The sequence below is a fragment of the Nothoprocta perdicaria genome, unplaced genomic scaffold (assembly GCF_003342845.1).
Source record: "Nothoprocta perdicaria isolate Ctin4 unplaced genomic scaffold, notPer1 scaffold_187, whole genome shotgun sequence".
Classification (NCBI taxonomy): Eukaryota; Metazoa; Chordata; class Aves; order Tinamiformes; family Tinamidae; genus Nothoprocta; species Nothoprocta perdicaria.
The window spans coordinates 602,307-628,770 of NW_020455060.1; the positions used below are offsets into that span (position 1 = coordinate 602,307).

Here is a 26,464-nt window from a genome sequence, read left to right on the forward strand (position 1 = left end):
ATTAAGTCATTGCTGGAGGCTTGTTGGGCCTAGGTTCATTGGCCGCACTTTTAACATTTGTATGAAAGATAAAAATACAAAATTCAGTCTTCATTGTGTTACTTTGCATGCTTGGAAGTAATAATTTATATGTAGATACCAGAGCAGAGTGTAAAAGTGAAAGAGATAAAAAAAAAAAAAACAGTAGTTTCTTATGTCTCTTTTTGTTTTTCCTTTGAGATAACAAAGAAAACAGGGTTGGAGGAAACAAAGCAGTAATGTTGCAGGAAGGCCATTGTAGGTGGAGAAGGAATTAATTGTTGTGATGGTTGTTCCTCTCTTTTTTGGGTATGCTATAGAAGTGTGACACAGTTGTGTAGGCTGACTCTTGCCATGCAGATATGTCTGTGATTTTAGGCAGGAATGCTGAAAAAAACAGATTAACTACAGAAGATTAGAGCTCTAACATGGGGCTACAGCTTTGACTTTGTGTTTTTGTTTGCTTGATTTTTTTTTCCCTTCTATTCCAGATGTCACAGAGCCAGAAGTATAATTTCCTTGATGTGTTCCCAAAAGTAACGTGCAAGTCTCCCAAGGAGGTACTAGAGATGGAGACGCTCGGGAACCAGTCTGGGGATGTTTCCGACCCGGGAATGGACAAGGAGGAATTTGGCAGCGAAGCTTTCCAGAGACCTTTCCAGTATCTGAGGAGATTTGACCAGGGCTGCGATCTTGATGCGTTTCGTTATGAAGAGGGCTCTGTAGAGGGGAGCCCAGCCGAGTGCCTCCAGCAGTTGCTCCTGCACTGTGGGATCATAGATCCCTCCTGGTCTGAACTGCGGAACTTTACCTGGTTTCTCAATATTCAGCTGCGAGACTGTGAAGCTTCCATTTTCTGCAATCCTGAATTTGTCAGGGACACTCTGCAGGGCTTCAAGAACTTTGTTGTTACCTTCATGATCTTAATGGCAAGAGATTTTGCAACACCGTCCCTGAACATTTCTGATCAAAGTTCAGGAAACCTGTCTTCTGACATGCAGAATGTTGCAGAAGAAGATCTTCTTCCTTTCCACATTCGGAAAAAGTGGGAGTCTGAGCCTCATCCGTATTTGTTTTTCAATGAAGATCGTGTGTCCATGACATTCATTGGTTTCCACTTGCAACTCAATGCCAATGGTGGTGTTGATGCCGTTAATCCTTTGAACGGCAACATTATCAAGAGAAACGTTATGACTTCGCAGTTGTATCATGGCTTGTTACTCCAAAGAGTTCCCTTCAATATTCATTTTGATCAACTGCCCCGACACGAGAAGCTAGAGAAGCTCTGCATGGTTCTGGGGGCCCCCTGGGTAACAGAGCCCGATGAAACGTATGAACTCACCACAGACAACATGCTAAAGATCCTGGCTATCGAGATGCGATTCAGATGCAACATCCCAGTCATTATCATGGGAGAAACAGGCTGTGGGAAGACCAGACTTGTAAAATTTCTGTGCAAGTTGCGCAGAAACTGTGCAGAGGCAGACAACCTAAAGCTTGTCAAAGTTCATGGAGGTACTACTGCAGAGATGATTTATGCCAGGATCAAAGAAGCAGAAGCCATTGCTAAAATGAACAAGGAGCAGCATGGGTTGGACACAATCCTGTTCTTCGACGAAGCCAACACGACAGATGCCGTGAGCAGCATCAAGGAGGTTCTGTGCGACCACACGGTGCAGGGGCAGCCTTTGGCCTCTTGCTCAGGCTTGCAGATCATAGCAGCCTGCAACCCTTATCGTAAGCACACACCGAAGATGATCCAGCGCTTGGAATCGGCGGGGTTGGGCTACCGTGTAAAAGCAGATGAGACCAAGGACAAGCTTGGCTCCGTTCCCCTGAGACAGCTGGTGTACCGGGTCCACGCGCTCCCACCCAGCATGATCCCATTGGTGTGGGACTTCGGGCAGCTGAACGACCTGACTGAGAAAATGTACATCCAGCAGATTGTGCAGAGACTTGCTGACCACGTGCCCATGAGTGAGGCCGAGGCAGACATCATTACTGAAGTGCTCTTTACTTCTCAGCAGTACATGAGGCGCAGAAACGACGAGTGCAGCTTCGTAAGCCTGCGGGACGTGGAGCGCTGCATGGAAGTTCTCAAGTGGTTTCACGAGCGCAGTCAGCTGCTGCTGAAAGAGGTGCACAAGTACCTGACGGAGAGGAAGGCTCCGAGGAGCAACGTTGAGAGAAACGGCGTTATCTGGTCCTTAGTCCTGGCAGTCGGGGTCTGCTATCACGCATCCTTGGCAAAGAAGGAGAAGTATAGAAGAGCCATCAGCCAGGTCCTTCCCAATCCTTTTAATACCCAGAAGAAGATATTGGATGAAATATGCTTGATGCAGGATGTATTCCTGAGTGGCGTGCAGCTCCAAGACACCATAGCAAGAAACTTGGCTTTGAAGGAAAATGTCTTTATGATGGTCATCTGTATTGAGCTCAGAATCCCTCTCTTTCTTGTTGGGAAGCCTGGGAGCTCCAAATCCCTTGCTAAAACCATTGTGGCTGATGCTATGCAGGGCCAAGCTGCTCATTCAGATATGTTCAAGGAGCTGAAGCAAATTCATTTAGTGTCCTTTCAGTGCAGCCCTCTCTCCACTCCCGAGGGAATCATAGGTACTTTCAAACACTGCGCTCGATTCCAAGATGGAAAGAACCTGGACGAGTATGTCTCTGTGGTGGTCCTGGATGAGATTGGACTGGCAGAAGACTCTCCCAAAATGCCCTTGAAGACTTTGCATCCGCTTTTGGAGGATGGCTGCATAGATGATGTCCCTCTTCCTCACAAAAAGGTTGGCTTCATTGGAATTTCCAACTGGGCATTGGACCCTGCTAAGATGAATCGAGGCATCTTTGTCTCCCGTGGCGACCCCAGCAAAGAAGAGCTCATAGAAAGTGCAAATGGGATTTGTTTTTCAGCACGAGGGGCTTTGCAGAAGGTTGAACGGTATTTTCATTACTTTGCAGATGCATATGAAAACATCTGCAAAGCCCAAGACAGAGAGTTCTTTGGTCTACGTGACTACTACAGCCTCATAAAGATGGTTTTTGCCTTGACTAAGACCTCCAAAAGGGAGCTGACGCCTCAAGACATAGCTGAGGTTGTTCTTCGCAACTTCAGTGGTAAAGATGACATCAATCCTTTGGAAATATTCACCTCACAATTACCAGAGAAAGGAGAAATACGTGCTCAGGATATCAATAGCATTGACCTGGTGCGACAAAACATTCAAAGCAGTGATCAGGACGCTGAATGCAGGTACCTGCTGGTGTTGACCAAAAATTACGCAGCGCTGCAGATTCTCCAGCAAACTCTCTTTACTGCTCGGCAACAACCAGAAATTATCTTTGGCTCTAGCTTCCCTAAGGACCAAGAGTACACTCAGATATGCAGGAACATCAACCGTGTGAAGGTGTGCATGGAAACCGGCCAAATGGTGGTGCTTCTCAACCTGCAGAACCTTTATGAAAGCCTCTATGATGCCCTCAATCAGTACTACGTGTACCTCGCTGGCCAGAAATACGTTGATTTGGGGCTAGGTACCCACCGGGTGAAGTGTCGGGTGCATCCGAAGTTTCGTTTGATAGTCATTGAGGACAAGGACGTGGTCTACAAGCACTTCCCCATCCCGCTGATCAACAGACTGGAAAAGCACTACCTGGATATCAATACCGTCTTGAACAAGGAGCAAAGAGAGACTGTGGAAGAGCTGGAGAAGTGGGTGCACAACTTCACTGCTGTCAATACAGAAGATCCCTTCATGGGCAAGCAGAACTACAGCCCTTCTGACGTGTTTGTGGGCTACCACTCCGACACCTGTGCCTCGGTCGTCCTGCAGACGGTGGAGAGGCTGAAAGCCAAGTGCCCTGCCGAGGAGCTCATGCCCCATGTGAAGAGGCAGGCGCAGCTGGCGCTGCTCAACTGTGCCACCCCCGATGCCGTGATCCGCCTGAGCGACGCCGTGGGGCTCTTCATGGCAGACTCCCTGGCCCACATATATTTCAAGGAGCAGCAGCACACATCTTTTGCAGATTTCCTCCGAGCTCACGTCCACGCTGCGGCTGGACCTCAAACGGTCTTTACAGAGGTAAGTGTCCTGCAGAGTCCTCTCCAAACGCCCAGCTTGCGCGGTGTTCATGCCATGTCCAACCCGCGGAGGCTTGGGAGCAGCCTTGCCTTTCACTCGCTGCATCCTTGCAGTGATGTTGCTGCATCTTGAGATACCTGGAACCTCTGCTGTGTCAAGCAGGGTTCGATGCTTCCTGGGGATGAGCGGAGTTTAGGGGGAGTGTGAGTTTTAAGTAAGCCAGGCAGCTACTCACATCTCTATACCCCGAAAGTAGCTCTGTCTCTGCTTACCCGGCCAGCAAAACAGGCTGCCAGTGGCAGAAAAAATCAGTGGCAGAAAAAGTCAACCCACAAATAGGGCAGCACTACAAAATGACAGGGAATAGCAGTTCTTCCTCACGGAAATACCAAGGGCAGTGCAGCTGCTTTCTGTACGGGATGCTGCTTCTAGGTTCGGTGGGCAGGAGCTCCAAGTGTGATGGGGTGTGTGGTGGTTGGTCTTGGGCTGCAGCACAAAGCACTGCTGCTGCTCACTGAGGTCCTGAGCTCCCCAGCAGCGGCCCTGGGCTGGGCTAGCAGCTCACGGTGGCTGTTTGCTGGCTGACAAGCCAAGGAAATGGCTCCGGGACACGGCCCAGCTGCGCCGCAAGGAGCAGAGCCTGGGGACACAGGGCACTGAGTCTTTCTGCCCGCTCCGGTTCCGTGCTGAGAACAAACCTGCTTCTTGTGCTCCCAGGTCACCACCTTCTCGAGGCTTCTCACCAGCACTGACGCTGCTTGCCTGGAGAGAGAAGTGCAGGGTAAAGCTCAAAGGCTTCAGATCCTGTTCCTGCAGCAGTTTGACACGGAGTACTCCTTCCTCAAGGGGATCCGGTGAGTCTCCTTCTGTCTTGTCCTCTCAATGGGCTGTCACCTGCGTGGAAGACGCGTTGGCAGAACATTTAGAGTAGCCCATAATGGAAAGGGAGGCAGGAGAGATCATGCTGTGATGAGCTGTGCATTGGCACAGTGCAGTGTCAGCTCTGTCATGTCGAGGTGTGAGATTTGTTTTTTAAAATTAAACCACCTTAGCGGTTGAGTGTGCTAGATGTCTGTCTGTCTGCAACAAGTCAAAGCCACTGTGGAGTCACTATTTATGCCATCTCTTAAACCTTGTTTGACACTTTGTGACTTCTTTTATATCTTCTTTCTCTGCTTAGAGATTTCCTTGATGCCACACCAGGAAATAAAATCCTTATTATTCAGACAGATTTTGAAGATGGCTCTCAAAATGCCCAACTCATCGCTTCAGCCAAGTAAGTCAAGTGGCAAGTTTTTCAGATAGCTATTCTGCACAGTGACTCCCCACCCCTGATTTATTAGTGTCATTTTTAGGCTTTTCAAAACCAGGAACGTGTGCTCTGTTTTGTTGTGGTAGAGTGAAGCTAGAAGCACAAATTGTTCTTTGAATAATAATAATAATAATAATAATAATAATAAAAAAAAAAAAACCCACACCAGACCTGTGTCAAATTAACGAATAATCCCCTTTGTCTGAAGCATGAGTCGTTGCTGTTAACTGATTTAAGTGCTCAAGAACTGAGTAACAGCATTATCTTTCAAGCACAGGTGGAGGTGATGGCATCAGAACAGCTTGCTGGGAGAAAGGATTAAAGGGATTGGAGTGACTCATGTTTCTCCAGGGAAAGAAGAGCATGTCCTCTCTCAGCAAGGAAGATCTTCAGCTTTGACTTTTATGTCAGGGTCTACTAAACAGCATTTACTCTTTTTTGTAGGTACACTGTTGTTAATGAAGTCAACAAGGTAGACTTGGGAGAAGTCTCTGTCTTCATTTATTTCATTATGAAGCTTTCCAGAATGGAAGGAGGAACGTCCTACGTGGGATTCCATGGAGGTGGGTTTAACCATCAGTGACTTGTCATTGTTTGTCTTCAGGCAAGATCTGCTTTCACCAGCAAATTTTCAGCTGTCTGCTTTGGTTTCTGAGAGCCTCAAAGGCCCTCTGGTTTGCAGGGTCTCTCAGCTGAGGTAGCACGCATTAGCACGCCCAGAGCAAATTCCTGTTTGCCCTTTCTACAGCAAGAAGCAAGAGAACTCTGCGTGTTGTCTGGCAGTTCACAAACACTGGGAAATGGTTCTTGGGAAGCTCTTCTAGAAGAGCATGCTGTAGACATGAGAACTTTTTGTCCCCTGTCTTCAGGACTGTGGCAATCGGTGCATATAGATGATCTCCGCAGATCCAAGGACATGGTGTCTGATATGACTGCCCTCAAGAACCTCACCATCAGCCAGATGTTCTGCAGCGATTCAGATGAAACAAACGGTGAGCTAAATGCAGGTTACTGCCAGTTGGCAAGGTTGATACCAGTGGAGGAAGAAAGGTGAGATGGAGCTATGCTGCATTTAGTACTAATGCACCCAGTACAATAAATCTAGTGATTTCCCCTACTCAGCTTCTAATCCTTTCAGGGAATGCGCTGTGGCTACAGACTTGTATTTGTGTTTAGTCTGTTATCTTTACAGACTATGAATTTTGGGTTATTAACTTCATTAATTTGGTAGATTTCACTTTTTCTATTGACACAAACACGATGTTTGTGCTGCTGAGCACCCAGAGTGGTGCTCTCATCGTGAGAGAGAGCAAATGGTGCAAAGCTGGGCCCAGGGTGCAGCTCAGAGGTGTAATCATCAACAAGGTGTTATTCCGGAGAGTCTCTCAGCTTGCAGGAATATAGGTCATTCACATGAACCTGGAGGAAGATTATAAATGACTTTTTCTTTCCTTCAAATTTTTTTTTCCTACAATCTTTCCTGTTCCACTATTTTTCCTTACAAGAGGCAGAATACAGCTGTGATGGCTCTGTTGGAGCCTAGGAATAAGCTCTGTGTGTCACATTTCTTCCAGTTCCAACTGCATGAAGCCTGATGCCCTTAGCAGTGATAACTGTTTAGAGAGCTGCATCTCAGCTACCTATGCAAGTGATAATGCATCTGACAGATGTTCTGCTGCTCTGGGATGCGTTCTCTAAATAGACTCTTGTCTGATCACAGCAGTGAGTTGTTTCGTTCTAACAAGGATTCTACACCTTGGTTGCAGCTCTTCCCACGAATGGAAAGGAGCAGGAGGAAGCAGAGAGGGAGGTTGAACCACCGTTGCCAGAAGCAGAGAACTTTGAAGTAAGTTTGGAAAACATTTGCTTGCTTCTCAGATATCAGCATTGCTCCCTACCCTGTGTCATCCAAAGGTTCAGAGTATCTTTGACATCTGCATTCCCTTGAAATCCATCAGGAATATTATGTTAATTATTAGACAGAAGTTCCTATTGCCTAATCAAAATCTTACCTCCTTTGCTTCCCTAAAGAAGCAAACCATTCTAAGGACTCTCTAATTCCTTAGCCATTTCACATTCCTAATTTTGAGTTGCTGTCATCAATTTAAAAAAAGCTTCTGTTATCACCTTGAAGCCAAGAGCTGTGAATTCTGAACTTTATTTTTCTGAACCATTTACTTGATAACAATAGGAGAACTTAGATTTGTAGCTTGGAATGAGAGCAAAACTGGGAGGTGGAAGGCGAGTGGTACAGGCCCTTTATAGGAGAGCACTATAACCATTTTAGGAGGGATGTGTGTTTCAAGGCAAATGTACAACTGAAGAATGATGAATTTGTTTTCATGCTGTCCCTGGGAAGGGTGAAATTCTGGACACCGTTTTACTCCTGAGGAGCTGCGTGCAAAGTGCTGTGGGGATGCTGCGGGACCAAAATGAAGACTTTAGTCGCAGCACAAGGCGAATTGAGATTCTCCTTGGCTTCCTGTCCAAAAGCGATGATTTGAAAGGTATGTGCTCCCAAGCTGCAGCAGGTAGAGTCCCTGAGCACCTGGGGCTTGGTGCTCTCTGCTCTGCTGTGTGTGATGTTTGGGTTTTGATCCAGAGGTGATAGAAAAGGAAAACGCAAGGTGTCTTGTGTTTTCTAGCCTCTTTTCTGAAGATAACCAAGAGTCGCCTTTCCACGCTTTTGAAGAAGCAAGAAGAGAGTTTGTTTCACATGAGAAACTGGGTGCTTCGGGAGGCTTCCAACCTCAGTGCTCTCCAGGAGGCAGGCACCTTCAGGTGAGGACGGCAGCAATAGCTTGTAACCTGCAAGATTCCAAGAGAAATATCCCAATGACAACTGCTCGGCAGACACAGCAGTTTTGGGCAATCTAAATACTTGCAGCATTCATCTCAAACCTATGGTGGATGCTCTGAGGGGAGTTTTGTCCTCTCCTGGCTCCTGAGGGAAGGCGGCTTAGAGCTGAATGGACTGCCCAGGGAGAGGGATGTGTTAATGTCCAAGTGCTTGGAATGGAGCAGTGGGTTTACAGGGAAGGCACAAGTGAGAGAAGGGTTGTGGTGGTGGTTGTTGTGCTTGTGTGTGTGTATGTGTGTGTCTCTCCTTTCTTCTTTTGCTTTTCAGGCAGAATTAGCATTCTTTATTGCACCTACAAATCAACAATTTCTCAGGAAAATCATCTGCTGCCTTGCAGAGATCATTGCCCCCTCTCCCTCTTTATCCCTTTCTCCCCCAAAGGCACACCCTGTGGAAGCGAGTCCAGAAGGTGGTCACCCCGTTCCTGGCTCTCCTGATAGCAGTTGTGGACAGGAACAGCAATCTGGAGCGGTTGGTGAGGCCCGCAGCGGAGTGGGTGACAAACCTGTGGATGTTCGTGTTCAGCGACACCGCTCTCCTCACTGTCCCTGACGGCGTGGGCAAGTCCGGGTGAGCAGAGAGCCACGGGAGGGCTTGCCTGGCGGCGTGGGGACCAGGCAGCGGTGACTTTAAATCCATACGGGAGGTTAACGTGTTGATTGGCTTCCTATGCAGCAGTTAGGGACTTCAGGAGTCCTCTCTTTTTCTGCTGAATCCTGTGTACTCCTGGGCTTTACTGTCTAGGTCTTGCACATATTTTTTTACCCATCCCTTTTTACCCATATGCCCTGATATTACAGCCCTTTTGCTAGGGAATGCTTACTGAATCATTCCTAATATTACCTAATTGTGAGGAAAGGCTATGTGGGTGAGTCTCGGTTCTTCCCTCATCCCTTTCTACAGCTAAACTCTTGGTTTCTGGTGCTTCCTGCCACTGAATGTGTTTCCCAGGCAAATGCTCAGGGCATTAATGACCTTTTAATCTCCTAGTTCTCAGACAGAGATAATTCTGGTTCAGAGCAACATGTTTTTTGCTGATGCTGGGAATGAGATGCCCTTCAGCTGGAGGATAAAGGAGTACTTGGATGACATGTGGCTGGAAGCTCAGTACATTCAGAGCACTGAAGGTGAGATGCTGGCTGGAACCTGCAAGGCAGAGCAGCTCCATCCTTCTGCCCTGTGAACTCCAGCTTGTCTCTGCCTTCCTGCAGTGCTGGACTCACTTTCGGTTCCTCTGTGCTTGCATGACCAAGCAGAGTTCTGTGCACCTGACTTTTCCTTGTGCTTCTGCATATTAGCATTTCTCTTATTCTGTGCCCTTGTATTGAAAATACTGTGGCATTATCAAGAATTAGTCAGTGTTACAGAACCAGAACTAGACGGGTTCCTGGGCTGAGAAAGTCTAGCCTCAAATCCCTTGCTAGCACACTTGAGGTAGTGTTGTATGCATCAATTATTAACTTGGTAGAGTCCTTTTAGGATAGCAGCTGTGTCAAACTGTTCTTCCTGATATTCAGCTTTTCTCTGTATCCTCATTTTCCAGATGAAGCCGAGAAGTTTATGAATATATTCCAGAGAACACCACTGGGAAAATTTATATCCAGTCTGACTGAGGAAGAAAGGAGCATGCTCTTCCAGTCCTACCTCACAGATTTCATTGTGTTGACCATTGATGTGTCTTCTCTAGAAGAGCAACAGGTCAGAGTCTGGAACAAGAGTCATGAACCTTTTGGACAGGGAGAGCATAATGTCTGTGAAAAGGCCCTCTGTACCAAACTCACCATCTGGTCGGTAAAATTCCTTCTTTCAGAGACAGGCTTAACAGCAGGTGCCACAAGGGAAGTGCACTTGACATAGAATGACTGCTGAAACTCCTGAGGTCTTCCTCAAAAAAGCACTTCTGCACGAGCATCTATAGCAACTGCCACATTATTTAAGACTATCTTCTTTGTAAAGTACTGATTCCCCTGTTTCAGAGGCTTTTATCAAGCTTTCTGATACAAAATGGCTTAGAACAATTTTTTTATTTAGTTCTGACTTTATTTACTTTCTTGTAAACTTTCAGTGTCTGCAAACTGCCTTCTTATCCTGCATAGAGGAATGGAAGGCAGCATCTCCCAGAAGACAGGAGACGGTGCCGTCCTTGCCCTGGGTCCACCTTGCATACAATCAGTTTAAGAGCCGTTTGCAGAACTTCTCTAGGATCCTGGCTGTACATCCGGCTGTGGTGGACCACATTATTTACCAGGAACCAGAGTCAGAGATGGTAAAGTTATTACTACACATCTTCTGTTCTTCAGTCCTAGTAAAAAAAGCACTTTGTCTTCCCTGATATTATCTAGTGTTCAAACTCCTCATTTCAACAGCATTAAAAAATGGGAAGCACAAGCCCAGCCAGGATCCTTACTATTATGGACAGTGTGCTATACGATCACTCTAGTAAACTGTCCTGCTCAACTAGCAGTGTTATAATAGTTGGACATCTTTCATGTGATCCGAGTCCTGAGCATGTATATTCCAGAGTTGAAGAAAAACAAATAAAACATTTAGTATAACACTTGCTCCAGCAAATCAGACAGGGCCCGAAGTTGATAAATACTTCTAAAATACAACTACAATGCTATACTCACAGTCTGTGTATGCACATGTAGGTTTTAGATGTGTTAGCTGCCATGGTTTGTGCTGAAAAGCTGGAGAAGCAAGTGCAGACCGACAACCTGGAGATGTGGCTGCAGGAAGTGAAGAACCTTCATATGCCCATTGAATTTCTCTGTAAAGAGGACTTGCAAAGCAGTGGACGACGGTGCCAGCAGCTGCTAAAGGAGCTGAAGTATGTACCAGGGATCTGCTGCAAGCTTTATCCTATGCCTTGCTGTTAGGATGTATACCAGTACAGACTGAAGGCTGCTCTGGTACTAGCGTTCTCAGACTAAGATTTCACAAACCTTCCAGGCTGAATTATGTATCTCACGTCAAGAACCAGTTTTTATTGGCTGATTTGTTGTGTTTCTGTTCTTTTCTCCTAGCTAGCTGTTTAGCTGTTACCCAGTTTATTCTAGGTGCCTTCAGGACTTATTTAAAACCCTCATTAGGTTGCTCTTTTTCAGCATTGTGTCCCCTCTCCATGACTTGTGCATAAAGACTGAGAGATAAAGAACTTGTCTGTATCTAAGGCAGAGTCTTGTCTCTTGCATGGCAAGCTCACGGAGCTGCTTCAGTTTCTCACACAGTTTAAGCTAATAGTGAAGAAAATTAAACAGACACAAAAAAAAGTTAATTACTTCCTCTAATACAGGAATTGGAGGTGAGGAAAAGGACTTTCCAATGGTTTTAATTCTGTTGTATGACTCTCTACAGGCATGACTCTTACACCATGAACTACCTGTGTTAGGTACTGTATAGACACTTGCCAGGTTCTGCCTTAGGGGCTGCTAACCAAGCTGGCAGGGGTGGGGGAGGGCCTGGGGGATGCAAGAGGCTGTCCTGGTGAGCCTGGAGAGCCGTGAGATCATTAGACTGGTTGGATGCTGCACGTCCTTTCCTCTCCTGTGTGATCAGCTCACAACTCAGACTTGTCACAACGCTCTCCTTCCACAGAGTCTATTGGAACCGGATTTTCTCTATGTCTCTGTTTGTGCAACATGTGCTACTGGGTATCAACTCTCTGATGCCAGAATTTGAGAGCATGATGAAAAAATACACTTTACTGCTTGCCAAGGTAAGCCAAGATGGGATTTCGATTTCATTTACCCTTTTTTTGTTGTTGTTGTTTCTTTTGTTTTGTGTTTTCTTTTCTTTTCTTTTTTCCTTTTTTCCCCCCCTCTGGAATGGCAGTGTTGACTCATCTAACGTTGTCTCTTTTCTGCTCAGTGTTTTACGCAGGATTCGGACATGAAGAGTCATCCAACTTTTATTGCAGTGATGAAAGTACTGTGTGAGTGTAAGGAAGAAGTCAGTAGCAGGCTCTGCAGGTACCTTTCCTGAAGCAAGCTGTGGGTTAGCAATAGCAATATTGTCTGTTATCTTCATGTTTTGGGGTATAGAGCACTGTTGCATTCGGCATAGTGAAAGCCAGATGAAAAGCAGTAACTTCCATCTTCTCCTCCCTGAAGCTGAGTAGTTAGCTGGCAAATTGACAGTATCTCCTCTTAGCCTTGCTTCAGATGAACTTCTTTCAATGTTGTCTTACTAAAAACCTTTAAACAATTGTGTTCATTGCTGTTCCTGAATTACAGATTTGGTGTGAGTCCATGTCCAGTCTGCCTGGGAGAGCCCAAGGATCCAGTATGCCTTCCTTGCCACCACGTGTGCTGTCTGAAGTGCATCCGAGCATGGCTAGTACCGGCACAAATGCTCTGTCCACTTTGTAAAGTTGCCGTTGAGACTGTTGACTTAACTGTCTCTGCGGAGCTCAGGTATCCCTTCCCATCTAAGGGGGCAATGGGGACAGCAAGGGGTGGACAACAGGGCTAGATCTGTTGGGAAATTCTGACTTGTCCTTTGAAGCCATCAACGTAAGCAGAACAGATGGAAATAACTCTGGAGCTGTTTACGGGTCTAGAACAGGTCCTGTCTTTTTGCTGCTTGTTGCTTCAAAGAAGGGAGGAAATTACCTTTCCCCTGTAAAGCTCAAGACTGTCAGCGGCTTAATCAGGCAGCGGGACTGCTTGTCACCTTACACTGCCTGTGATAGCTAAGCAAGGAACTTGCAGTATATGTATCTGGTGTCACTGATACCTAAGATCACAAATGGCGCTTGAAGGCAACGCTGTGGAAGTGTTGCATAAATCAGGACTTGTGGAAAGCGGGAATGGAATCTCACTTTGGTGATTTTTCCCTATATCTGCTTTATTTGATCTGTTATTTAATTGGTTCTGTGTTCTAATATATTTGTGCTAATGCTTTTCACCCTTCTCTTAGTATCGCCATAGAAAGAAACGCCCAGTTCCGGCAGAGATGCAATAATTTCTTTATAGATGTTGTCACTACCATGTGTTTCAAGGACAATGAACCCCCCGAGGCAGCAGTGATAAAAGAGCTCCTTAATCTCTTGTTTGTTCACAAGAACCTTTTGCAAGATTCAGGTGAGCATCCTTCATCCTGACTCTTAGCCTCATGGTATCAGGTCTCTTGCCGGATTCTCTCTCCTGATAATCCTGCCTCTTCTTTAACTCTGCAGGTCCTCCTGCTGTCTACACAAAGTTTCTATCCCCGTTTAATGATGAGGTGGATGCAACTCCTGTCATACGCTCGATAATGCTGAAGCTCCTCCTGAAGTACAGGTGAGCACAGTCAGACAGGTATTAAAGGACTGTGTGTTATGTTGGGGGATGAAGTTTGTTTTTATCTTTCATGACGACCGTGGTGGTTTTCCTCACTCCTGCGTTATTCACTAAAATTAAGTCTTTACAGGAGAAATGAATCTTCTTTGTTCTGGTCCTGCAGATTGTCTACACACAATGCCTGTCACAATGACACAATTCCTAGTTAGATCATGATTTAGGACACAAGTAGTGGCCACGTCATTGCAGCTACGTTAAAGGAATGTTTCTCTCTCCTGTAGCTTCAATGAAGTGAAAAATGATGTGCAAGATTACCTAGTGAGGGTAGAACAAAGCCAAATCCTGGATAAAGGTGATAAGAAGGAACTCTACTTGCTTTTTGTCAACTGTTTGGAGGTAAGACTGTAGGTTGGGGAAGTCCTGGGCAATGAAACTTACAAAAGAGAGGCAGGAATATACCTTCTTCTGTAATTTTATGCTTATTTCTTGTGTAAATAACTAGTTGTCCAACTAGAAAGTCCAAAAGTAAGATTACATTGAATCACTTTTCAGAACTGTTCTGTGGTAGCTAGTCTTGCTTTCCCAGGGTAAGGCTGGTGTTTGCAGCATTATATAAATTCTTCTTTCTGATTGTTTCCTTTGTTTCAAATGGTTTGGACAGGTGCCTACGAATAATTAGGTGAGGCCAGATACGACCAAACTTCATCAGTTAAGAGTGCAGCAAGTAGGGAATTTTTTTAACTACCACTGTGGAAAACGAATACTTTGCAAGATTTTTAGATCATTGTGCTCCCTCTCCTTGCATATTTTTTAAACCCTTTGGACAATTGCAAATGAACTTGACAGCAGAGGTTTTGTTTCCTCTAGTTTTAATTAAAGATAGTGATTTTGTAGATAAGAAGTATCCTGAAACATGTGTTCAGCATGTGTTTGGGCAGCCAGCATGCTCATAACTGTCTTGCTCTGCTGTATGCTTAGGGAATATGGGAGGGAGCTTGGGTCTATTGCCCAAGAAGTGCTGGCACCTGAGAGAGGTGAAGATAGGGACCTGAGGATCACAGGTAGGAACTAATGGCTTTGGAGTGGAGTATGTGGTGAGAGGCATGAACGTTTAATGCACCTATGATGCGAGAATGCGCTGGGATATACGGTGCAATAGCACAGGATATCAGATTTAAGTAGTTCTGCCATTCATGCAGTGTCTTCACCCATCTGTAGGATTCAATCTGTGAGAAGGCCGAAGGCGGCTTTGGATACGATCATGCAAACCATCTGCTGAGAGACAGAGGCTTTCCCGAGAACTACCTCCCAAAGAGCAACCAAGAAGCTCTTCAGGAGTCGTCTGTTGAATACCTGGAGGCAGTAGCCAAGGTTCGCCTGTACCTAGACAGGGCCACAGAGCTGCTTTCTGACTTGTGTGGGCCTGCAGGTAGGTCAAATTATTGCACTATCAAAGACTGAATAAAGTCACTATGGGAGATGCACTAGACTCTTATCAAAGGTCTGTTGCTGTTACAGAACTTGTGTTGACGTATGGCCGAGAAAAAGCTCGTTAGCTCCTTCCCTTTTGCTTTCCCAAGGAGCGTCAGTCAGTATTTGTCCTCTTTACCATGCATTAGAAGTGCTCCATTTCTGGCAGAAGGGCTGTGCCAGTGGCCCCCAGGGGTATAATTATGTAGTCCTGCTTTTGCAAGGAGATTTTTTTTATCCTGCGGGCACTAATAATGAAATTTTCTTTATAAGAGACCATATTAACTTAAATGAATAAAGTGTAAGTGAGGCTTCAGATACATGACTGCTGTTGAGACTCTTTTTATATGTATGAGAGCTCTGGGTAGCTAAAAAGGAGAAAGATACTTCCAGAAAATAAGTAAATGAAGAGCTGTGATGAATTGCTGACCCAATAAGGGTGATAATGTGTTGAGAGGAGCCTCAGAGAGATTTCAATGGTCTGTGAAACATCGAAGTACAGTAATGCAATGAAATCCAAATGCCTGCAGTGTCCAACTGTTGCAGTGAGACTTATTTTGTTCCTTTCCCTCCAGAGCAAGATCACGTGAAGGAGAAGCAGCATTACCTGGCAAACGTGAGGACGTTCTGCAGCCTCAGCAAGAATGACTGGCATAATGTTTATCTAGTGCGGAAAATTGCTAACCAGTATGGGATGGAATTTGTTCAAAAGCTTGTGATGGAGGCACAGTTTAAATGGGTGTTCCCAGTGGAAGTTCTGGAACAGGTAAAGAGAAGTTTTGGGTGGGGTGTGTGTGATTTTTGTTGCTCCTTCTTTCCCTTGGAGATGGCTCCTCTCTCTTCAGTTTGTTCTACCTTTGCGTGTTTCTCACGTTGAGTGTTACACGGCCCTGGGACACTCACTGTAGCGGGCACGGTTGTGATGAAGACCTGCCCGTGCTCTCCCCTGAATGGAGGTTGAGCAGTGTGAGGTTTGGGCTGCCAGACCTGCCTGTTGCCTGTTAGTAAAGGCTGAAAAGGCACATCTGCTTGCAGAGAGCAGGGTCCTCCTTTTCTAGGATCCATGCAGAGCTCACCACGGGCTTTTCTCTTCACAGATAGAGCACAATGAGGCCAATCAAATCGATCGGTACCTGGCATGTGGCAAGGACTACCGAGTCCTGCGTGAGGTGGTGGGGAAGGCAATGATTGAATGTAAGACTGAGGCTCTTCTACAGGCAGAGAAGGTAGGACAGTCCTTTCTGACCAACCGTTTCTCCTCACCAAAATCTGCGTGAGGGTTCTGGAGCATCAGCATATCATCTTTGTGTGGTTTTGTTGACAGCATTGTCTCCTAGTGGAGATGCCCAAGTTGCCTGTGCTTACAGGGTACCGTGACTTTCCTTGGCTGGGTCAAATATTTGGTTTTGTCATTTGTGCTCCCGCATATGTAACACAGGTTATTTCTGTCAGCTGCTCATTCTTACTTCTTTCCCCGTTAAATATATATTGCAGCAGTTGGTTTTACAGCCAGCATTACACACACCCTGTTGGCAATTGATAGGAGAGCAGGCAGATCTTGGTGCAGGTTTGTGCCCGCTCCCTGTCTGCCTGTGTCTCCCTAGCCTTGTGCTTTACCATGCTAATTTCTGTACGATGATAACCATAACATAGTCCAGAAGCTCCTGACATAAAAAGAAAACACAATCAGCTTGATGGCTGTCAGATAAACCGTTCATTTATGGCTTGAATAGCCATATGGTGCAGTTGCCTTCATGAGTGGGCAGAGCTTTACAGTGGGCCTGCTAAAGCATGCGTGGCCAATAACCGAAGCCTTGTGAAAGCTGAGCTTTGCCACTTGTAGCCTCTTCTCCACTGCATCATCGGTCCTTTTTTTCAGGCACAGAGCAGGTCCCCTCCTGCAAAGGCTGTCCACCTGCTCCTGGCTATTTTCAGAGAAGTCACTGCCTTGTATGGAGTCAGTAACGCAAATCTTCACCCCAAGCAGCGGGTAAGATTCGTCACTATGGAGGCTTGGGACAAACAGGCTTCACTTGCAAGGATAAGTCAAATTTAAATTACTCGTAGAAGAACCTGTTGTTGTTTTGCCTTAAACATAACTCCATCCTGATCTTGGCTGTTTTGAAGATAATTTTCAATGCAGTAGGAAGACAGCATGACAAGTAGCTGCTAGTTCTCTCCAGTTTGATGTGTAATCTCATGTTGATTTTATTTCTTTTAAATCTTTTTTCAGCAAATTGATGTTATGACCCAGTTCATTGAAAACTCTGAAGTCCTGAGTTCTCAGGAGCTGAAGAAGTTTGCAACATCTCTCGTGAAGAACGCCCTGCCATCTCTGACAGTGAATCCTCAGAGCTTCAGCCACAACGGGGCGTTGGTTGAGATGGCTGTTCACGCCGCAGCTGTCTTGCTGTGTGGGCAGAACCCCATCCTGCAGCCCCTGAGAAATCTGGCGTTCCACCCGCGCACCATGAGGGTGAGGACGCTAGCTCAGATGGTAGTTCTGTCTATTACTGCTTGCATGCATGAGTTGGATCATCTGGAACTTAACCTTTCTTAACACCAAAAGACACCAACTCATGTATTGGCCATGAATTCCTGTTGGGTGATTATTTCAGCATTGCTAGGATTAATTAGCACTGTGACAGACTCTGGACTGGTGCTTCTTTGAGGTGTGAATTTTCCTCTTAAGTGTATTTGGCAAATGCTGTTGTTGAAATTTCAATAAGCAATTCAAGGTAGTTGGCAGGTCATGCTGTGGAGATCTGCGTGTTCTAGAGGATAGTGCCTTATGGAGCCCTGCACTTAAAATGGAGGGATCTGCTGATGTATTTTTTTCTGGCACACCAAAGGTACGTGAGACCTCTCCAAGAGGAATATCTAGTTCAGCAAGTCCAGAGAGCATCCATCCAAATCTTCACAATATTGACAGCTTATTTTTAAGAGTAGCTTTTCACAGGTTGAATTTGAAAACATACATCATGTTTTTCCCTCTGCAGTGCCTCTGCTTGCAGACATCCCTCACTGTCCATCGTGAGCAAGCAGGGAACAGCTGCTACAGTAAAGCACTAATTTGTATAATTATTTGTCACCATTTTTACCCCTTAGCACTCTTTTCTACCTACAATGCCAGAAGATATAACGGCCGAGGCAAAGGGCTGGGAAGGACTGCACGCTCTGCGCTGGTACAGTAAGTATGCCTGCCTTTCTGTGGGAGAAATGAAGAATCCTTGTTTTTTGTGTGAAATGTAAGGTCAGATACTCTGCTCTTCTCATCATGAATTATGCTTTGTAATAAGAGCTGTAGCTGCCCTTCACGTGGATACTGCACCAGAGTTCATTGAGCTCTACTTAGCCTTGAGCTTATAGCTGTCTGCAAAGTTAAAGACTGTAAGGGCCCGACCCTGGTGCTTTTGGCCATTAGAGATGTGAGCAGAAGGGGAGTACTTTGCTGCTTTCAATTCTTTGTTTTCTTTATTAGGATTTAGTGCAGACTAGAGGCATTCTTGCTTATCAGCCCCATTTGGTACTTGGTAGTAAAATCTTACAGGTTTGCATTCCCTCTTGCTCAAGAAGGGGAACTGAAAATGAAAAAGTCCTGGAAAGTGAACACTTCTGGTTTTTGTGTGGCCTGATGCCTCTTTGAGGGTGTCAGTGCTTTCCCTTAGATCTTGAGGCATATTTCTTACTACATGGGCTCTATAAAAGATGTTCCCTATGGAAGGAAAAGAGTCTTTAAAAATGCGTGTCTTACAATGCTCTCTGTTTCCCTTTTGATAGCCTGTCCAAATGGCCACCCCTGCACTGTAGGAGAGGTAAGAATCGGATGAAGTAGGTGGTTCATTAACAACATTAATCTGTTTTACATTTTCTTATTCTTACTGCACAGTGGTTCATTTTATAAACTGTTATTGATCATTTGCTGTTGCAATGTAAAATGTAGAGTAACTCTAACTCGGCTATACCATAAGTTTAGGTAACAAGGCAGGCAGAGGCCCTCTGCCTACTACATAGCAGTTTTTAATTAACCAGTTATAGCTCGACATATTATGAATTAGCAGACAGAAATGGAAGCTGTTACAGATATGGTTAGCAGCTTTTATTTGACAAAAAAAACCCACCTCTCTATAAAAGAACAATTTACTGTAAGAATGGAGGAGTAAAACAAAGGGTCTTGCATGAGTAAGGTGCCTCCTGGTGCCTGGTTTGGAATATGCATTTCCTCTGGTCTCCTGCTTCTCTTGCAGAGATGCTCTTGGTGTTCAGTGTTTCTCATTTGTCTTTGCCAGTGTGGCCGTCCCATGGAAAGGAGCCGCTGTCTTGACTGTGGTGCCGTAGTTGGAGGGGAAAACCATAAAGCAGTGCCTGGCTTTGCGGATTTCCGGTACGCTCTGCGTCCTTTACTCCTGAAAAGATGGATGAAGCAACTTACCTTTTGCCTGGGAAGCTGGGTTTAACTTTCCATCCCTCTGCTCGTGCAGGAAGATGGTGCGGCTCTGTGCTGACACAGACTAATAGGCTGCATTTTCTTGGACTACTAGTGTGACTGAAGAGCTTCTACCAAAGCTCCAGTGACTTGTCTCCCTTCCTCAATTCCCCAGATTAGCACCTCCACTCCGTGTGCAAAAGCACCAGCATTACTGATTCTAACAGCGGTAGCTTCTTATCCCTCCTGCGTGGAGACGACTGATCTTGTCCTTCAGGGCAGGACACTGCCTCTTTCATATCTGTGAGGAAGGAAAATGTATAGGGAAGACATGTCCGAGGAAAGCAATCAGCCAGCAAAAATAAGGGAATTGTCTTATTTATGTACAAAACAGGCAGCCATTTTCCAGTATAGCACTTTTTATCGGTGTCTTTTGTAGCATTCAGAAAACTTATGGAACAAAAGATTTTATTGGGTATCAAAGACTTCTTGGGTATCTTCTGTTAAGGTACATGGTGACTTCTTTTTTCTTACAACAGGAGTAATGAGGACAGAACTCAGGCTGGCCACGTCCTTGGAGATGTACAACGCAGAAGAACCATGGGAGTGTCTGATCGGGCCATGTCCCCCGTAGTCTTCCTTCTTGTACGCTTGCTCACACATCTGGCAATGCTGCTGGGAGCCACAGAAGAGCCTCAGGTATCGCCCAACACTTGTTGTGAGTGGCCACGTGAAAAGCAGAGCCCCTCTGAATGGTGGAGGTTCTTTGGGGTCCTGTGGTTTAATGACTAGGGCAATGATTTCAAAAATCACTTTCTGTCCTGCCTAGGGGGGATTTGATTTCTTTATACCCTCTGAAAGAGGTTGAACAGTGCTCTAATTTCATTTTAATGAGGAATTTCCTTGGCCATTTTACCATTGTAGAGTGGAGGTGGGAGCTGCTGGAGCAGCACTGCTTTTCTTCCAATGATAGAGACTGGTGCTTCACTGCCAACATTCCTGCCTTTTTATATGTTCCTACAGTTCAAGTACTAGGAATCTGGTAGTATAGAGCTGAGAATCCCTCGCGAGGGAGTGCAGCTCTGCATGCGTTTGGCTAGGACTGGACATTCCTGGCTACGCTCACTTTTGCCTTTTGTTCTTGAAGTCATTGGAGGAGATGATCAAGCCCCCAGTGCAGAACCCGGTAAGCTTCCTGCAGCAGCATATTCAGGAGGACTTGGCACAGCTGACAAAAGTTCTGGGGAAGAGTGTGGATGAGACTGTCAACATCCTTCATCTTCTGCTGGACAGCCTCCTCAAAGATCCCCATCAGCACCAAAACCAGTGTAAGGAAAAATGCCAACCATCTACAAACTATGAGAGCATTTAAGACACATCACCCAAGAAGCAAATGTTATTCACTCTCCAAATAGACTGAAAAACTTGGCCTCTTAATACCTCTGAACTTGTTATTGGCTCATTAGACTTGCAAGAATATTATGCTTCAAAGCTTAGAGAACTTGAATTTTCTTTCAACTGAAGTATTACAAACATAACACTTCATAAATTCTCTTGTTGCAGGGCCAGTTCAATTTGATGCTGTGCTTTCCACCAAACAGAGGAGGAACAAATGGGAAGAAATTATTGTAAAAACAGTTATTCTTCCTGAATTGAAGGTGAGAAATATGTATAAAAATCTTAAAATTCAGGCTATTCAAAGACCATCTATCTTCAGATCGGACTTGCTCTAATACCCGTGCACACCACTATTCCTAAGCTCTGTCCATATATGACAGGTTTGCAGGTTAACTTTCACTTACTCTCAGCTAGTCACTTCCATGTGAAAGATAACCAATGTGGAAGCTGTAGAGAGGGCCATAATTTATTCTATCAACTACTCGGTCAACCTTATTCAACCTTTGACAATAAGGATCAAATACTTAGATTATGCTCTAATGGACTTGCATAGGAAGGCAGAAGTATCATAGCCCAGCTAAAACTGTTCGTTTTATGTGTTTAAATGCGTCAGTGGGCCCATTTTTGCCCAAAGAATAAGTTTATGGGATTAAAAAGGTGTCTTACAGTATGTGTTTTACAAACGCTGCCTGGAATTCATCTTCTGCTTTGGTGTATTTGTGTGTTAATTGGTCACTGAGCTGCCAGGGAAGTAGACTTCAGTGGAGGTTCAACATTGTGGGATGCTACTAATTCTGTTTTGATTTCACTTTTTTTTTTAATTAATTCAGGATTTAGATAAAAAGCTTCTGGAGCTAAATAAACAAATTCAAGAGGATGAGAGAATTTCTTCCAATCCAATAGTGAAAATAGTATATGGTGACCCTAGCACCTTCCTGTCCAAACTGCCAAAGCAGAGTCACATACACCACTCCAAGATGTGGAGCTGCCGAAAGAGGATTTCGGTGGAGAACCTGGGCCATGTAGTCCAGCAAAAGAGTGCCAAGGACGCTGTGCCCCTCTTGTGCAAGTTCCTGCAGAAGGTGAGTGTGAGACAGAGGCCTGAAGACCTTCACCATGAGGGTATTTGCCCAGTGGCCCTGTATCCCATCCAGCAAGAACTTGAAGAGAGTCAGTAACTGGCTACACTGGGCTAAAGCAGAGCCATGATGCTGGCAAGGCTGGGGAGAAAGGCGGTCAAACTTGAGAAATCTTTGATAATATAGTGCCTTTTTCTGATATTTTCTGTAATCTTGAGAGAGGTGCACGTGTAAGACAGTTTTTAATGATTTATTAGGAGAAAAAAAGAACTCAAGTAGGCAATGTGGTTTTTCCAAGGACAGTCTCATTCTTAGATCCCTTTTCCCCTTCTAGGAAACGGAACTGAGGCTGGTGAAATTTCTACCAGAGATTCTGGCTCTTCAGAGGGACTTGGTGAGACGATTTCAGAACACCACCCTTGCCAAGCAGTGCACGATCCAAGACTTCCTCAACGAACCCTGCTCCGGTGAGACAACTTTGCCAAAAGCCTAATTAGTGAAACAGGGAAGTGCTTCAGAGAGATTTCCTGGATAGCTCGGATAGTTCGAAGCAAAAGGGAAAGCTTCTCTTAAACTTTCAAGCTTAAGCCCTCATATTTTGCTTTTAACTTCTTTACTTTAACTACTCCAAATGAACTGGAGATCCAAACTCCAGTCTCCTGCTTGAAAAAGTCACCAACTGATTTTTAGGAGGATGTTGGCAATGGAAGGATGTTCACAAGGGGTGCAGGCTGTGTGCAGAGGTAGGTAGAAACAGAAGACATGTAGGTTTCTAAGTTATACCCTAGATTAGTGCCTGCTTAGTAGGTGTGATAGGTGTTTATCCCCTACATTCATGAGCAAACTGATATTTTGTGGTATCTCCTTCAATCGTTAAGGAATAGTGCTTAAAGGTTCAAACCAAAAATACATCTAGCCTTGTAACCTGGGCCAGTGGTGGATGAAAATGGAAGGATAGAAACCAACAGAGCAAATTATTCAACTTGGTAATATTAGGAAACTGTTCAGTGTACATTTTAGATGCTTTTGATTTGTCTGAGCAGTTGGTTAGAATTCAGTGTGCTTTTAAAAATCCTCCCGTGCAGTAGAGTTTGTGTTGCTGATAAAAGGTGTTTTAAGGATTCCTGTTTTTGATCTTCCCCAGATGTGATGAGGGACCTTTGGCAGAGGAGAACAAATGTGTTTCTGTCTGTCTGGAACAAGTTGAGGAGGTCGCTGGATACCAACGGTGAGACCCTCCTTTCCAGCCCTGTTTGAGAGTGGGGACGAGAGGCTGTCGCTGCTGCCAGGACAGGAGTCCCCTGTTACCCTTCACAATCCAGGCCCTTCCCATCAGCGACGCTGGGATGTAGCAGCAAAATTGACATTTTTAGACCTCCTTAAAAAGGTTAAGCAGGTCTAGGTGGAAATGGAACAATTTGTTTCCCTCTTGTAGCTTTCCCTCTGAAGCTTTTTCTTTTAGCACTTACGTGATAGAAAGAGCTGTGCTCAGTTGATCTGTTTTAGGTTAGGAGACTCTGCCCCTCAAGGGCTTCTCTGCTTCTTATTTTCAGGGGAGATTAAGCTTCCTAAAGGCTACTGTGATGCTGACCTGACCCTGGATAGCAAGCTGGAGGTGCTTCTGCCACGTCGACAGGGACTGGGCCTCTGCTCCACGGCCTTAGCCAGTTACCTCATTAGCCTGCACAATGACTTTATCTACTCGGTAAACAAATACATCAAGGAAGACAGTAGGTGTGTTGCTATGCCAGCTAGGCGTTGTTCTGTGGTACTACCTGCTTCATAAAGGTTCCTGCCTCTAAAAGGAGGGCTTTTCCCCTCGTCTGTAGGTACTTCATCAGTCCCTCAGAGGTGGCTGACATGCACTTGATCAGTTATGAGGTGGAGCGGGACCTCATTCCTCTCATCTTGTCCAACTGCCAGTACAGCATGGAGAAGGGAGGGGAGACACTGCAGGACTTTGATCTGGGAAGGATCCAGCAGCAAATCGTCAGCAAGTTCCTGCAGGGGAAGCCATTCATCACCCTCACGGTAGGACAGTGCAGCTAGCTGCGTTTTCTGCAGTCAGCTTCTTGGCTTGCACTGGAGCCCTGCATTGTCTGCTGCAGCCACGCCAGTGCTGTAGCAGGCTTAGCAATGTTAGCAACACTAAAAGCTGTGGATTTCATCCCAGATTCCTCTCTCCTGACAGGGAATACCCACCCTTGTTTACAGATATGATCGGAATTACGAACAGCTGTTTGATGATGTCAAGAATAAGTTGGATCAGGTGGGTTTATGCAAAGGAAGAAACAGGACAAGCAAGTGATCCTTGGCATCTCTGAGTGTCGAGGTTGTCTTGTGGCTCTTGGCTAGCTCATCTGCAATAAAGGCTCTTCTGCCAGTCTTTCTGCATGCCTCAAAAATGTGCAGACTGGCCTCTTTCCTCAGTCGGGATTTGTAAAGCAGAGGGGAGAGGGTTAAGCCTTTATGGCTTCCTGGACTTGAGGCTCTGCCTGCTTTGAGGGCTTCAGCAGCTTGAGTGGCAAGAAGGAATGGATGTAAGGTAATACCTGTAACTGTTTTGACCTCTTGTTTTTCAGAGTTCTCTTCCCAGTTCTGTGATAAACACAATCAGTGGAGAACTGCTCTCCTATAGTGATGTCTGTGATGCTCTGTCTATCATTGAAATTACACTGGGATTTCTTGCCATGGCTGGGGGGAACCCTGAAATGCTTCTGACTGACTACATAACAGAAGTTCTGCAGATGGATGATCAGACAAATCCTCAGGTGCTGCAGGTGAGTCCAGAAAGCAAAGCTTTTATTCTTATGGGATAAAATCTACACTGGTTTATACAAAAGCCAGCCTAATCTCCAAGCTCAGTAAAAGTTCAGCTTTAAAAAGTGTGTGTTCCCTCCCCACTGTATTTTACAAGAGAGAAGAAAACAATTTTCACTTTCACTGCAACAAGCACTTGCAAGATGGGAACACCATATAGCTCAGGGTGCTTAGCAGGTTCTAGCGAATTCCTGCAGAAAGGTCAAGTGCAGGATGCTCAGATTGAGCTCTCGTGTGCAGATCCTCCCCCTCCTCCACCACAGCGAGGGCTCTGTCCCAGGGGTGACAGCATAACTGGGTGTCATGCTGAAACTGAGCAGAAGACTCAAGGAGGAGGAAGTTCCACTATTGAGTCAGCTTTCTCCCTGTCTTATCCCCTGCTGCAGTTGGGACCTGCATGGGCACAGTGGTAGGAAAGGAGAGGTTCCTAAATACAACTCTCCCATCCAGTTTTCATTCATGTATCTTTCAGACCCTCAGGAGATGCCACCTAAAGCACAGCATAGCCTTATGGCAACTGCTCTCTACCCGCAAGTCGGAGCAGCTGCTGCGCCTCAAAAGAGTAAGAACACAGTTAACCTCAGGGTCCATTTGGGCCTTTCCTCTTTGCTAAATGAAGCCGCTTACAGGATGCATTTTTCCTCGCCTTATCTTTAGGATCCTTTTGAAGACATCAATCCAGCCTACAAAGATGAGCTTAGCCCAGAGCTTGCCAAGCAGCTAAACGTCTTCCTTGTCCACTCGAGGCTGGAAACCTTCCTGCAGGAGCTCCATGAAATGATTATCCTGAAGCTGAGGCATGTCCAAACTGTAGATGACTTCAGACCTGTGTGGAGGTAATAGACTTGTGCAGTGCAAACTCTAATAGTCATTATTAGCTCCTAGGCTCAGCTTCTCTGCCTCTTTGGAAACGCAGGCAAAGGAAACGGTTCCTTTGGCAAATGGCTGCCCTCCTAGATGGGATATTAATATTAATCAATATTAAGAATCTGCCCCTAGTTCTAAGCAGCACTGTTAGTTTCTAGCATAGATGATGACTCCTTTATGTTATACGAACTATTTTGGCAATGGTGCTGGAATGCATCAGGACTTGTAAGTTTTGAGTGATGAAGATGAATGCAAGCGTGTGTGTGGTCACTCAGCTGAGTGTTCACTCAACTGAGTGCACACTCAGCTGTCTATACACAGGCTAGCCCCAATTGCATTAATCCTGTGTTCTTCAACCTCCCTACGGTCTCGATTAAGGTGCTCTGCACATAAGCAGCACATAATGTAAGCACCACTTATCATAAAAGTGTTAATATATATTAACAGGTTGCTGCATTTCCAGCGTGTAAGAGGGGGGCACGGCAGTTTTGCTGCATACAACCTTTTAAGGCGACTTTTGCCCTTTCTTTCCCAGCTTGAAGGAATCGCTGCTGCCCCTCCTGGAGCTCAAGGAGTCGCAGCTGGCACCGGACCTGGAGGACGCGTTCCCGCAGGAAATCCTCCTCTCCCACGCCGTGGCCACCTGGACCGCGGCCGCTCTCTTCCGCCGCGAGCACCGGGAAGCCTAAAACGACTGGTGCTGAAAACATACTTTTTTTTTTTTTGTTCTTTTATATTTTTTCCCCCCAAACTCCCCGTTTCTGGCCGTTTTTGCACTCTTGCCTCTCCTGCCTTAGCGGCGCGGCCGGCCGCCCGCAGCATCTCAATAAAAAAAAAAAAAAGTGTT

At 45.5% G+C, this 26,464-nt stretch overlaps 1 protein-coding gene across 1 annotated transcript in view; it reads left to right on the forward strand.

Annotated features, from left to right (window-relative positions):
* RNF213 (ring finger protein 213) overlaps positions 1-26,338 on the forward strand; it is a 44,420-nt gene extending 18,082 nt beyond the window's left edge. Inside the window, exons 26-65 of the mRNA XM_026036848.1 lie at positions 510-4,103; positions 4,821-4,957; positions 5,284-5,379; positions 5,860-5,978; positions 6,285-6,407; positions 7,182-7,261; positions 7,775-7,922; positions 8,061-8,196; positions 8,657-8,845; positions 9,266-9,402; positions 9,819-9,973; positions 10,341-10,541; positions 10,927-11,105; positions 11,873-11,993; positions 12,146-12,246; positions 12,511-12,690; positions 13,196-13,359; positions 13,455-13,557; positions 13,839-13,953; positions 14,776-14,986; positions 15,603-15,793; positions 16,125-16,253; positions 16,907-17,017; positions 17,261-17,503; positions 18,136-18,217; positions 18,808-18,842; positions 19,317-19,411; positions 19,993-20,152; positions 20,601-20,781; positions 21,017-21,111; positions 21,682-21,933; positions 22,265-22,397; positions 23,075-23,158; positions 23,484-23,664; positions 23,760-23,961; positions 24,122-24,199; positions 24,513-24,710; positions 25,223-25,312; positions 25,408-25,586; positions 26,153-26,338. Coding sequence (XP_025892633.1) covers positions 510-4,103; positions 4,821-4,957; positions 5,284-5,379; positions 5,860-5,978; positions 6,285-6,407; positions 7,182-7,261; positions 7,775-7,922; positions 8,061-8,196; positions 8,657-8,845; positions 9,266-9,402; positions 9,819-9,973; positions 10,341-10,541; positions 10,927-11,105; positions 11,873-11,993; positions 12,146-12,246; positions 12,511-12,690; positions 13,196-13,359; positions 13,455-13,557; positions 13,839-13,953; positions 14,776-14,986; positions 15,603-15,793; positions 16,125-16,253; positions 16,907-17,017; positions 17,261-17,503; positions 18,136-18,217; positions 18,808-18,842; positions 19,317-19,411; positions 19,993-20,152; positions 20,601-20,781; positions 21,017-21,111; positions 21,682-21,933; positions 22,265-22,397; positions 23,075-23,158; positions 23,484-23,664; positions 23,760-23,961; positions 24,122-24,199; positions 24,513-24,710; positions 25,223-25,312; positions 25,408-25,586; positions 26,153-26,306 — 9,162 coding nt within the window. The 3' untranslated portion in view covers positions 26,307-26,338. The remainder of the gene's footprint in view (positions 1-509; positions 4,104-4,820; positions 4,958-5,283; positions 5,380-5,859; positions 5,979-6,284; positions 6,408-7,181; positions 7,262-7,774; positions 7,923-8,060; positions 8,197-8,656; positions 8,846-9,265; positions 9,403-9,818; positions 9,974-10,340; positions 10,542-10,926; positions 11,106-11,872; positions 11,994-12,145; positions 12,247-12,510; positions 12,691-13,195; positions 13,360-13,454; positions 13,558-13,838; positions 13,954-14,775; positions 14,987-15,602; positions 15,794-16,124; positions 16,254-16,906; positions 17,018-17,260; positions 17,504-18,135; positions 18,218-18,807; positions 18,843-19,316; positions 19,412-19,992; positions 20,153-20,600; positions 20,782-21,016; positions 21,112-21,681; positions 21,934-22,264; positions 22,398-23,074; positions 23,159-23,483; positions 23,665-23,759; positions 23,962-24,121; positions 24,200-24,512; positions 24,711-25,222; positions 25,313-25,407; positions 25,587-26,152) is intronic.
* Positions 26,339-26,464: the final 126 nt, after the last annotated feature.